Source organism: Coregonus lavaretus (genome assembly GCF_964263955.1).
Source record: "Coregonus lavaretus genome assembly, chromosome: 17".
In the NCBI taxonomy this organism is placed as follows: Eukaryota; Metazoa; Chordata; class Actinopteri; order Salmoniformes; family Salmonidae; genus Coregonus; species Coregonus lavaretus.
Window position 1 is genome coordinate 37,703,820 of NC_140004.1, and position 12,154 is coordinate 37,715,973.

Genomic DNA, 12,154 nt, shown 5'->3' on the forward strand with positions numbered 1-12,154 from the left:
GAATATAGCAGGCAGCTGCGAAAAAGCAACAACAAAATAAATCAAAACATGCCTTTGGGGATAATTATATTACTACAAGCAGATGTGTATGACATTTTTAGCTAGTGTTTATAGAAAGGGTGTATGGGTGTTTTTTGTTATGCACTCCAGTCATATATGCAACTTTTTTCCTCCTTCACATCTTTCTTTCAATCTCTTTCACTCTTTCTTTCTGTCTTTCTTTCTCCCTTATCGCCTTCACTCACCAGCCCTCTCTAACTGCAAGGTCACTGATGCTTTAAACCCCCCCGGCCTTCCACCATGTATTTCTAATAGCTGAAATAACTCCACTAACTCCAAAACATGAGTTCTGCATGCCTGCCATTTTGAAGCTCATTAAAGATTCACCTAAGCACGCAACAGTGGTAACTAGGCACGCAACCTCTCTCTCTCTCTCTCTCTCTCTCTCCTCTCTCCTCTCTGTCTCTCTTCTCTCTCTCTCTCATCTCTCTCTCTCTCTCTCTCTCTCTCTCTCTCTCTCTCTCTCTCTCTCTCTCTCTCTCATCTCTCTCTCTCCTCTCTCTCTCTCTTCTCTCTCTCTCTCTCTCTCTCTCTCTCTCTCTCTCTCTCTCTCTCCTCTCTCTCTCTCATCTCTCTCTCTCTCTCTCTCTCTCTCTCTCTCTCTCTCTCTCTCTCTCTCTCTCTCTCTCTCTCTCTCTCTCTCTCTCTCTCTCTCTCTCTCTCTCTCTCTCTCTCTGCTTGCAGAGTTCTAAGCATCTCTATCCTCTGAAAGGAGACCTGTATCAACACACCTAATTCATGTATCTGTCCATCCTACTCCGGGAAAGAAAGAACGGAATAACAGTATTTCCATTTACAAATCTCTCTATGTTAATCTACCATCTGATCCTGTGTGAGTCTAAGGAAGTTGAATGTCATTATAAAAACAGTACAATGTATAAATAGGGGCCAATACAAAACGTGGCCAAACTAAACTGCTCTGCGCTCCGCCTCGATGTTAAAGGATATTTTCTCTATTAACATACTCATTGTGAGTTGATTATGATTAGATTGAATTATGCGGTAGTAAAATGAATGGAGTCTGGTGAATGGGGAACAGGCAGCCTGCTATAATGGACTGTAGCTACAGCATTTGAGTACTATTTGACTAATGGCTGCTGAATCTGAGGTTAGAGTTGAAGTTGTGGTTATGCTTGAGTGGTAAAGACTTGTGGAAAAATACAGTAAAGCAACACTGTTTCCTACATGGTGGTGCCTCCTTACTGGGTACAGTAGAAAGCTATGCTGAGAGACAATTCCATAAGCCAAGCTCTACAGTATGTCTAAGTGAACTAATGATAAGCAATTGTAGGAAAAATATGAATTTGCATTGTAGGGAAGTGGTATTATTTCATATTCAAAAAGGGGTGTTTTGTAACATGGTGAGGCAGGCAGGCCTCTTCAACTGTTGGTCCCTTTCACATAGGTAGAGCGGCTTTCTTCTCTAAACTGTTGACATAACCTTTGAACAACACAAAATCCTCCGGCACTTTGATACATAAATGTCTTTGCCATAATCATAGATGACATTTAAAACATCAGCAAGAGAAGGCAGAGTATGTAAGGGAAAACTAAGTGAAAAGATTTTATAACAAACTGAATCAAAACTGCCATCAGTGAGGGTTCAGATTGTTATTATTGACGAAGCATCGTCTGGCACTAAAGAGCAATTATAGATTAAGTCAGTGAATAAAGCCTGTCTGCCGCTCTTAAAGTGAGTAATGTTTAAAATAATTGATCTTTCATCCACCCAACGGTCCACAAAGTCTTGGATGAAATGTTTTTATTCGTCTTTTATTCGTGTCAGGCCAAACGTCTCCAACCATTCTCTCTACACACAGAGGGTACCTGGCAGCATACCTTCATCAAAGAGGCCAGGGGACTTAATACTTCAACCAACTCAGCTCACTCATGCCCTTTCTCTCCTACTAAACATATTCTACACTGTATCTCAACTGATACCTACGTTGTGTTCCACTATCTATAAAACCCAACAAACAACCAGCTATCAGTATCCACCTGATGCAGAAGTAGATGAGTCTGTAAAGACTAGGAGAGAGGTGTGAGTACTACCCATATCTGTTCTATTGTTCTTTGTCTAGATAAGAGCTAAAACAACCATGACCTACTATGTATTACTGCTTTACAACCTACCAAAGAGCTACTGAAAAACTGTCCGTGTAAAAGTGTGTTTAGGTGTGTGTACCTTTATGTGTGTGTATGTGAGCGCGTAAAGGGATGTCAGAAGGGAAAACAAGAATCGCTAAGTGTCAAAAATAGGGATTTGGCATCTTAGTTGACAGTTTTAAGGGTGAAACAGTTTCTTCCGCTTCCAACATCAACTTTTTCAAACTCACTGACGGAGAAAGACCACTTAAATATCTGGGGAAAATAGTGTTCCACATAGAAGCCCACTCTCAATACCTCCCAACCTGCCCATTCTCCCACCCTAGCCCCAGCCTCATCATTGGGTAGATTCAGGCCGCACAGGGTGTAATTCCTCTCCAGGACAGGGGGATGCGCTATAATGTGAAAAGTGTTGCTAAGCAGATTAGCAGTGTAGCCAGCAGTGGACTGGCTATCCGCAGGTGTGAGGCTGCACTTGTGGCGTCACTCTTGGACGGTTCGGCAGACTCGTGACTTGTATCATCTAGAAGAGAGAGAAGATTTAGAAAATTTAATATTTCTATCAATCATAAAACCAGAGTTTATCAACACATACATATAATGCAAAATTTGGTGACATGTTTTGTCCTATTTTATTTTATTATATCTTACAACTCAGAATAAAGTGATGAAATAACAAGTTACTGCTACTGCTTCTGTTACATATCAGCCAACCAGCCAGCCAGCCAGGCAACCAACCAGCCAACCAGCCAGCATGCCAGCCAACCAACCAGCCAACCAGCCAGCATGCCAGCCAACCAACCAGCCAACATGCCAGCCAACCAACCAGCCAACCAGCCAACCAGGCAACCAGCCTGCATGCCAGCCAGCCAACCAGTCAGCCAGCCAGCCAGCCAGTCAACCAGCCAGCATGGTTGGCTGGCTGGTTGGCTGGCTGGCTGGCTGGCATCCAGGCAACCAGCCTGCATGCCAGCCAGCCAACCAACCAGCCTGCAGGTCCACTCTGCTTGGTGAGTCCCATCCTCTACACGCTTAGAAAAAAGGGTTCCAAAAGGGTTCTGCAGGTGTCCCCATAGGATAACCCTTTTTGGTTCCAGGTAGAACCCTTTTTGGTTCCAGGTCTAAGAACTATTTTGGATTCCAGGTAGAACCCTCTGTGGAAAAGGGGTTCCAGGTTGACTGGTTAGGAGCTCCCCAGGTTGACTGGCAGACAGTGTTATCAATGAGCAGCCATGGGCCTGTTTAACAGCACACAGAGGGAGCAAGCTAGGCCATGCACAGCCACACAGAGCACAGGACTTGGCCGCGGACACACACACTCACACACACACAGCTGGGAAACACGAAGACACAGATAAAAAAGAGACAGAATGAGGATGGGGTGGGGCTGAGAGAGATAGAGGGAGGGAGTTAGACCGAAAGGAAGAGATGCAAAGGTTTGGGATGGCAGGCAGACAGAGAGACGGACAGACAGACGGACGGACAGACAGACAGACAGACAGACAGACAGGCAGACAGACAGACAGACAGACAGACAGACAGACAGACAGACAGACAGACAGACAGACAGACAGACAGACAGACAGACAGACAGACAGACAGACAGACATACAGACAGACAGACAGACAGACATACAGACATACAGACAGACAGACAGACAGACGGGCAGGCAGGCAGACGGGCAGGCAGACAGGAAGGTGGAGACAGTCTAGGGCTCTGACCTTAATAAATCAAAATGCTTGAACTGCCAAGGTGGTGTGTGTTTGTGTGAGAGAGAAAAAGAAAGAGAAAGAGAGAGAGAGCGTGTGTGTGTGTGTGTGTGAGAGAGAGAGAGAGAGAGAGAGAGAGAGAGAGAGAGAGAGAGAGAGAGAGAGAGAGAGAGAGAGAGAAAGTGTGTGTGTGTGCGTGTGTATGTGTGTGTGAGAGAGAGAGAAAGTGTGTGTGTGTGTATGTCAGATGAGGTGACAGCTAGTGATAAACCCTGATCACTAGGGTACGGTGAACGGCTCCCATGAATAAATATGGAAAATGTAATATTCTCCAACTGTGAGACGTAAAGATTAATTTCAGAAAACTGTAATTGCTAATGCGATGATAAATATTATTCCTAAAACTCTGTTTGAAATGACTAATGTGTTACTCAGAGTCAATGTGTGTGTGTTTGGTCTCCTTGGTAAAACAGAGCAGGAATTAGAGAGCAATGTAAGAGTGAGAGAGAGGATGCATCTAGCTGACAGCGCAGCGCAATTGAAACATGAGCTGCCATAATATAGCCTAGGTTCTGAAAAGGGTAGATAAAGGGTAGAATAAGGGTAGAATAAAGGGTAGAATAGGGGTAAAATAAAGGGTAGAATAAGGGTGGAATGAAGGGTAGAATAAAGGGTAGAATAAGGGTAGAATGAAGGATATAATAAAGGGTAGAATAAGGGTGGAATTAAGGGTAAAATAAAGGGAGGAGTAAAGGGTAGATGAAGGGTAGAATAAAGGGTAGAATAAGGGTAGAATAAAGGGTAGAATAAGGGTAGAATGAAGGATATAATAAAGGGTAAAATAAGGGTGGAATTAAGGGTAGAATAAAGGGTAGAATGAAGGGTAGAATGAAGGATATAATAAAGGGTAGAATAAAGGGTAAAATAAAGGGTGGAGTAAAGGGTAGATGAAGAGTAGAATAAAGGGTAGAATAAGGGTAGAATGAAGGATATAATAAAGGGTAGAATAAGGGTAGAATGAAGGATATAATAAAGGGTAGAATAAAGGGTAAAATAAGGGTGGAATTAAGGGTAGAATACAGGATAGAATAAGAGTAGAATTTCATTAGACTTCAGCATTAATGGCCTCTATTGACATATTATGCGAATGTAAAATATAATGTTTATCAGAGTGAACATACAGTACCAGTCAAAGGTTTGGACACACCTACTCATTCAAGTGTATTTTATTTTTATTTTTTACTATTTTCTACATTGTACAAAGTGTTAAACAAATCAAAATATATTTTATATTTGAGATTATTCAAATAGCCACCCTTTGCCTTGATGACAGCTTTGCACAATCTTGGCATTCTCTCAACCAGCTTCACCTGGTATGCTTTTCCAACAGTCTTGAAGGAGTTCCCACATATGCTGAGCACTTGTTGGCTGCTTTTCCTTCACTCTGCAGTCCGACTCATCCCAAACCATCCCAATTGGGTTCAGCTCTGGAGATTGTGGAGGCCAGGTCATCTGATGCAGATGTCCATCACTCTCCTTCTTGGTAAAATAGCCCTTACACAGTCTCGAGGTGTGTTGGGTCATTGTCCTGTTGAAAAACAAATGATAGTTCCACTAAGCGCAAACCAGATGGGATGGCGTATCGCTGCAGAATGCTGTGGTAGCCATGCTGGTTAAGTGTACCTTGAATTCTAAATAAATCACTGACATCACCCCCACACCATAACACCTCCTCCTCCATGCTTTACGGTGGGAACTACACATGCGGAGTGAACCACACCGCGTCTCACAAAGACACGGCAGTTGGAACCAAAAACCTCCAATTTGGATTCCAGACCAAAGGACACGTTTCCACCGGTCTAATGTTCATTGTTCGTGTTTCTTGGCCCAAGCAGGTGTCTTCTTACTATTGGTGTCCTTTAGTAGTGGCTTCTTTGTAGCAATTCGACCATGAAGGCCTGATTCACACAGTTCCCTCTGAACAGTTGATGTTGAGATGTGTCTGTGACTTGAACTCTGTGAAGAATTTCTGAGGCGGGTAACTCTAATGAACTTATCCTCTGCAGCAGCGGTAATGCTGGGTCTTCCATTCATGTGGCGGTCCTCGTGAGAGCCAGTTTCATCATAGCGCTTGATGGTTTTTGCAACTGCACTTGAATAAACTTTCTTGAAATGTTCCGTATTGACTGACCTTCACAAATTCCACAAATTAACGTTTAAGAAGGCACAGCTGTTAATTGAAATGTATTCCAGGTGACTACCTCATGAAGCTGGTTGAGAGAAAGCCAATAGTGTGTAAAGCTGTCATCAAGGCAAAGGGTGGCTATTTGAATAATCTTTGTTTAACACTTTTTTGGTTACTACATGATTCCATATGTGTTATTTCATAGTTTTGATGTCTTCATTATTATTCTACAATGTAAAAATTTGTAAAAAATAAAGAAAAATCCTTGAATGAGTAGGTGTGTCCAAACTTTTGACTGGTAGTGTATGTGCAACACAGCCTACAGTAAATATATTTTATGAAACAGTCTACAGTACATATGGTATGAAACACAGCCCACAGAACATCTGATATGAAACACAGCCTACAGAACATATGGTTTGAAACACAGCCTACATTATATGTGGTATTAATAGAGAAATACATATTAAAGTCAATTGGAGGAGTACATTTAATCTAGGACCTATAGTAGACCAGCCAAAAACATTATTTATGTTCTGACACAAGTAGCCTATGTTATATTCTGACATGAGACATGATGATTTAACCAGGTACAACTCCATGTATGATGTATGACCAGTGCATGACTTTGACTGACATAGGTTCCAGGTACTCATTTTGGGTGGTGGTACTGTTTATGTTTAGGTGCAGGAGCTCCACAATACTTTTGAGCTAATGTTCTATAAGAGCAGCTCAAGCAGTAGAACATTTGAGGTGCCAGTTCTCAGCTCCGGTTAGCTCCTGCCCAAGTCAAGCACTGTGTATGACACATGCAAACAGACCACATCACCAGCAAAACACAACTACCAACAACTAGCAACACAACAACGCGGCAGATGCAGCCCAAGCATTCTAACGTGACAGTCAACCATGCTGAGAGAGGATAGAGGGATCAATCAGCGGAGAAAAATAGAGAAAGAGAGAGGGGGGAGGGATGTGTGTGTGTGCCTAATGGGACAGACAGCGGTAAAGAGGGCACTTGTTAAAAATAAAGTCATAAAAGAATGCAGAAAGCCATACTAACCTCGGGGTTCTAACGAATTGTCTACTTTGTCGTTTACGTCAAAAACACGGTCATGTACACCTATAGTTTTCACACAGCTGTCTAGAGACAGAAATAGAGATAATAGATGTCATTAGAGATAATAAGACAAATAGGTAAGTGACACTTGAAACTCCCCCCAACCCCTTAAAACAAAGGTCCCAAGCTCATGACAACATTCACAAGATGTGTGCAATTCAGTTCTTTCAAATCATTCATTCCTTCACTTGTCTATGGATAGAAACAATGGCAGCCACTGGTTAACAATATAGGCGCCGTCATGAGATATGAAACTGACATGTTCAACAGAGAGCAAGTATCATTCAGAAGGCGTTCAGCACTTTAGCAGCCACTCTTATCCAGAGCAATTAGGGTTAAGTGCCTTGCTTAAGGGCACATCAACAGATTCTTCACCTAATCGTCTCGGGGATTCAAACCAGTGACCTTTCAGTTACTGGCCCAATCCTCTAACCGTTGGGCTACCTGCTGTCCTGCGTCACTGAGAGCAGTGAAAACGCGACATCAGTGTTAAACAGGTTCCATGTTTCTGTTGAAGCTGGAGAGACTTACTTGATGGTCGGACGAAGACTTTGAGTTTCAGGCATGTTCTTCGCCCGTTCTCGGTGATGGTGGAGGCTGGAGAACAGAAGCACAGAAACACAGGATCCTTAGAGATACTACATCTTATTTTAATACATTTAAAAACAAACAAATAATTTTCATTTTTTCAAATGACTGCCACATCAGCACAAGTTTGCACCATCACAGAGGAGTGTTACATTTCATATTCGATTGTGTGTGTGTGTGTATGTGTGTGTGTTAGGGCACTTACGCAGGATTGCTTTATAAAATAGCCAGCTGTGAAAATGAGAAGGACAGTAATTCAAATTGAAGCAGGCGTAAAACCTCACTTAAAACTTGAGAAGCAGAGCTCTGATTCCACTAGCACCTGGTGAAGATTAGTACGGAAACGGATTTGTCCCCAAAATGTATTATGAGCATTAAAAACAGTATGACAACCTCTGCTTTTATTAAGTACGTGCAGCGGAAGAGCAGTGTGTGTGTGTGTGTGTGTGTGTGTCACTGGATGGCCACCACCACTAATGGCGTGGTGGCTGAGCACCAGGTGGTGTGTCCTGTAAAAGGATTAAACAGGGGTCGTGTCACGGTCACATCCATCACTACCACAGAAAATAGTTAAAAATACATTATGTGTTCTCATGTCTCAACCCGATGTTGGAAATTGCACCTCATATCTTATCACACATTGCACCTCATATCTTATGACTTTCCTCCACAGAAGAAGACAATCAAATATACTTCTCAAATGACAAAAGTCTTCCTGCCCAATTCCTTCCACCACAGCCTCCTCTGAGACCTCCAGTAATGGGTCCTCCGGGCAACATTTTGTGCAATCTGAGCATCATTCCCCAGCAGATGAGATGAAGTCAAGTGTATCCCTGGCCGCCATTCGGGATCTGTCATCTCCTTACCCTGATCTATCGCTCTCTTTCTTTCTATTTATATATCTATCTATCCCCCCTCTCTAGACGTGGCCCCTCTCCTATGCTGTTTTCCTCTCCTCTTTGAACACACAAGACAAACACACTAAAATTAGCATTTATACACATTTCCTGGATCTGTCTCATCGTCTTGGGCTGCAGTCGCTCTAAAAACAATTTAAAGCAGGGCAGAGCAGGGCAGGGCAGAACAGGGCAGAACAGGGCAGGGCAAAGCTGTGCAGGTTATATTCTCTCTTCAGTATGCTTTACATTCAACCAGGCCTTTACATACAGTGCTTTGGGCGTGTATGCTAATAATTTTTTACAAATACAACAACAGAATGTTGGGGCATCAGGAAACAGCCGTCTCCCTCCCTCTTATTGTTCTAGTACATTAATAGGACAGTCTTATATCAATGGAGAAGAGATGGATCGATCTCTCTCTCTCTCTCTCTCTCTCTCTCTCTCTCTCTCTCTCTCTCTCTCTCTGATGTTTTCTGCTCTCTCTTTCTCCTTCATTATTGTAGTGTGTAACACTGTCGGCTCATCAGCTGAATGTGAACGTGTGTAAGAGGAGAGCGTAACTCACATGGAGCCGATGAAGGAGGGAAGAAAATAAAAGAAGCAGTGTGTCAGTAACAGGCAGTGACACATTAATGAACCCTGGCTGCCCTCCCTCGCCTGCTCGGTCGCTCACTCTGTCTCTCTCTGTATCTTTCACTCCCTCTCTCTCAGACACACACACACATATGCATGAATACACACGCATGAACACACACACACAGCGCCCTGCTGACTCCAGTCTTATTTTCATCATCATCCTTGTGGGCGGAGTTGAGTCAGGGCTATCCACACCAACCACTTAACTCACACTTGCAGATAAAATGTGATGAGCTTGATGAAAGTGGCAGAATACACTGCATTTGGGAGGCTCTGACATTTATAAGATATTTTCCACCCACACAAACAGAAAATAATGCACTTAGAAGTGCATGGAAGATAAAGTATGCTGTTCTATCTCTCCTAATACTGGAGATTACTAGCAAATTACCTCTTTATCTCTCTAACCTCAGATATGGAAGGATGGAGTTTACATAGTACTTTTCCATCTATCAAGCCCTTTCATAACTGCGATCCTGATAGAAAGTGGACAAGGAAAGGAAACGTCCTTGCCATGGTTTAGTGTTAAATATGTTTTGGTTGGAAAGGTGTGTGATATTGTAATAAAGGAAACTTTTATCTGCACCACATTCCTTCCTAGTAGCAGTTCTTCATTCTCTGGGCTTGGTGCGGACCCTTCAGCCCTCAGAGCCCGAGCCGTCCGCGCCAGTGCCTGTTTATTTTGGGTCTCGATGCAGTGGAGGGACAGCTTATTGTTCTTGTCAGGCCCTAAAATCAACACCTGCTATTCTGGTTCCCATCTAGCCTAAGCCCCGGCCATCCATCCATCCATCCATCCAGACATCAAGGCTGGTGCCTTTGAAGGAAAGAGGCACTGGAAGGGATGCCCCAGAAACAGAGGGCCAGGTTGGGTTACTCCTCAAAGCGATGTCCCCTGGCTGGTAATGGCTGGTCCTCTCAGTACACTGCATAATGCAGTGTATAATGCAATTGAACCAGAATCCAATTAGACAAGAACAAGCAGGTGGGTTCAGGGTGGATTCAAATAGATATTGACTCAATCTCAGCCGAGCCCAGACGCAGCACAACTTTAATGTTATCTGGAACATTTCCTTTGGCTTCCCACTGGGCACAGACGTTTACATTTGGTTGAATTGTCAACTAACGTGAAGTTAATGTGAAATCAACAAAAAAATGTCACCATGTTATTGGATGTCGGAAAAAATGTGGGCGAAAAACATTTGTAAAAAATCTTATGTTGATTACTTTTTGCAAATCCAATCAGTTTTCCACGTTTATTCAAAGTCATTACATAGATTTTTCTGTTGAAATTACATGGAAACAACATTGATTCAACCAGTTTTTTGCCCAGTGTGTTACGTACAATAAGAAAAAACTACGATTGATACAAACGTGCCAACATTGTGTTTGGAAAGGGGAAAAACGAAGTCAGGTAGCCCTTTACACTCCTACCGTATACGGGTTGAAAATGGCAGATTTTGACACTGATAAACGCCTACATTTTAACGCAGTGGCTGTACAGTAAAATGCTATCGATGACATCAGAGCTCTGGCTCTGTGCTTCACTGTGCTGTATGGGTTTTGACTGACAGCAGTTCTGAACGCGACAAGAAGTTGCACCCATCCCTCCCGGTAATTGGGCAACTTATTTTGTTGTCTGAGTGAGGGAAATGCTGTAAATTAAGAGGACTTAGAGCGATATATTTTGAAAGATAAAAGACTATGTATTTTGAAAGACGTTGAGGATTAAAAATAAATACCACTCTGATATCATACAAGTCAAATATGCACTTCACATTTCCATATCATAAAACTCATGTCATATAGTGTCAACGTTTATGATCAGTATGTTTGATGTACAGTTACAAGATGACATGGCATCATACCCTGGGTTGTTCTGAACAGAATGAGCCTATGTCAAATCAAATCAAATCTTATTGGTCACATATTTAGCAGATGTTATTGCGGGTGTAGCGAAATGCTTGTCTTCCTAGCTCCAACAGTGCAGTAGTATCTAACAATTCACAACAATACACAAATCTAAAAGTAAAAGAACGGAATAAAGAAATGTGTGTCTATTGTGCCGAACATTTGTCACGGCACAAGCACCTGAATGCACTCATCTCCTTTTTATGCGCACTACAATTCTAATCTGTTTCCCTGAATTGCCTTGTGAAAGCCTAAAACTGTAATATCATATTTTATAACTTAGCTAGTCATATTGGAAATAGAACAGGCTTTCAAATGATGCCAACCTGACCCAGATTGCAATTTATAATGGACCGTTTTTTTGATTTTGTTATCAACAAATGAGGCGAAAAGTACAGTAAATGTAAAATGCACATAAAATCAACAGTTTCATGTATGGATTCAGTCTTGTGTCAGGTAAACTGTTGTGTACTCACATTTGGTCTAATTCTTTTCACATTATTTCCAAGCTGTTCCCTTTCGATTCAATTGCTACCATGGCTACGCATATGCTTTTCATATTTCTTCTGTAAAAAAAAAACATTTAAATTCAGCCTTATCCATATAGGCCAATTGTCACGACTTCCGCCGAGGCTGCCCCCCCCCCCTCCTGGTTTGGGCAGGCTTCGGCGTTCGTTGTCACCGGAGTACTAGCTACTGCCGATCCCATTCTCATCACTACACTTGTCATGTCTTGTCAATCACACACACCTGGTGCTCATTCCCCTAATTAGTATGTGTATAAGTGTTCCCTCTGTTCCCCTTGTATTTGTGAGTGATTGTTTGTTGTGAGAGCATGTAGCTCGGTTGTTATGTTATTGCCAAGGTGGATGTTTCCCTTGTATAGTTTCGATTGACGCTTGGGGCGTTTGATTTATGCAAACGGATTAAACTCTGGAC

At 42.5% G+C, this 12,154-nt stretch overlaps 1 protein-coding gene across 1 annotated transcript in view; it reads right to left on the reverse strand.

Moving 5' to 3' along the window:
- Positions 1-1,809: 1,809 nt before the first annotated feature.
- Positions 1,810-12,154, reverse strand: part of efna5b (ephrin-A5b) — a 138,321-nt gene continuing 127,976 nt past the window's right edge. The window contains exons 3-5 of the mRNA XM_084180378.1: positions 7,713-7,778; positions 7,125-7,205; positions 1,810-2,689 (exon numbers count right to left, since the gene is read on the reverse strand). Coding sequence (XP_084036504.1) covers positions 2,562-2,689; positions 7,125-7,205; positions 7,713-7,778 — 275 coding nt within the window. The 3' untranslated portion in view covers positions 1,810-2,561. The remainder of the gene's footprint in view (positions 2,690-7,124; positions 7,206-7,712; positions 7,779-12,154) is intronic.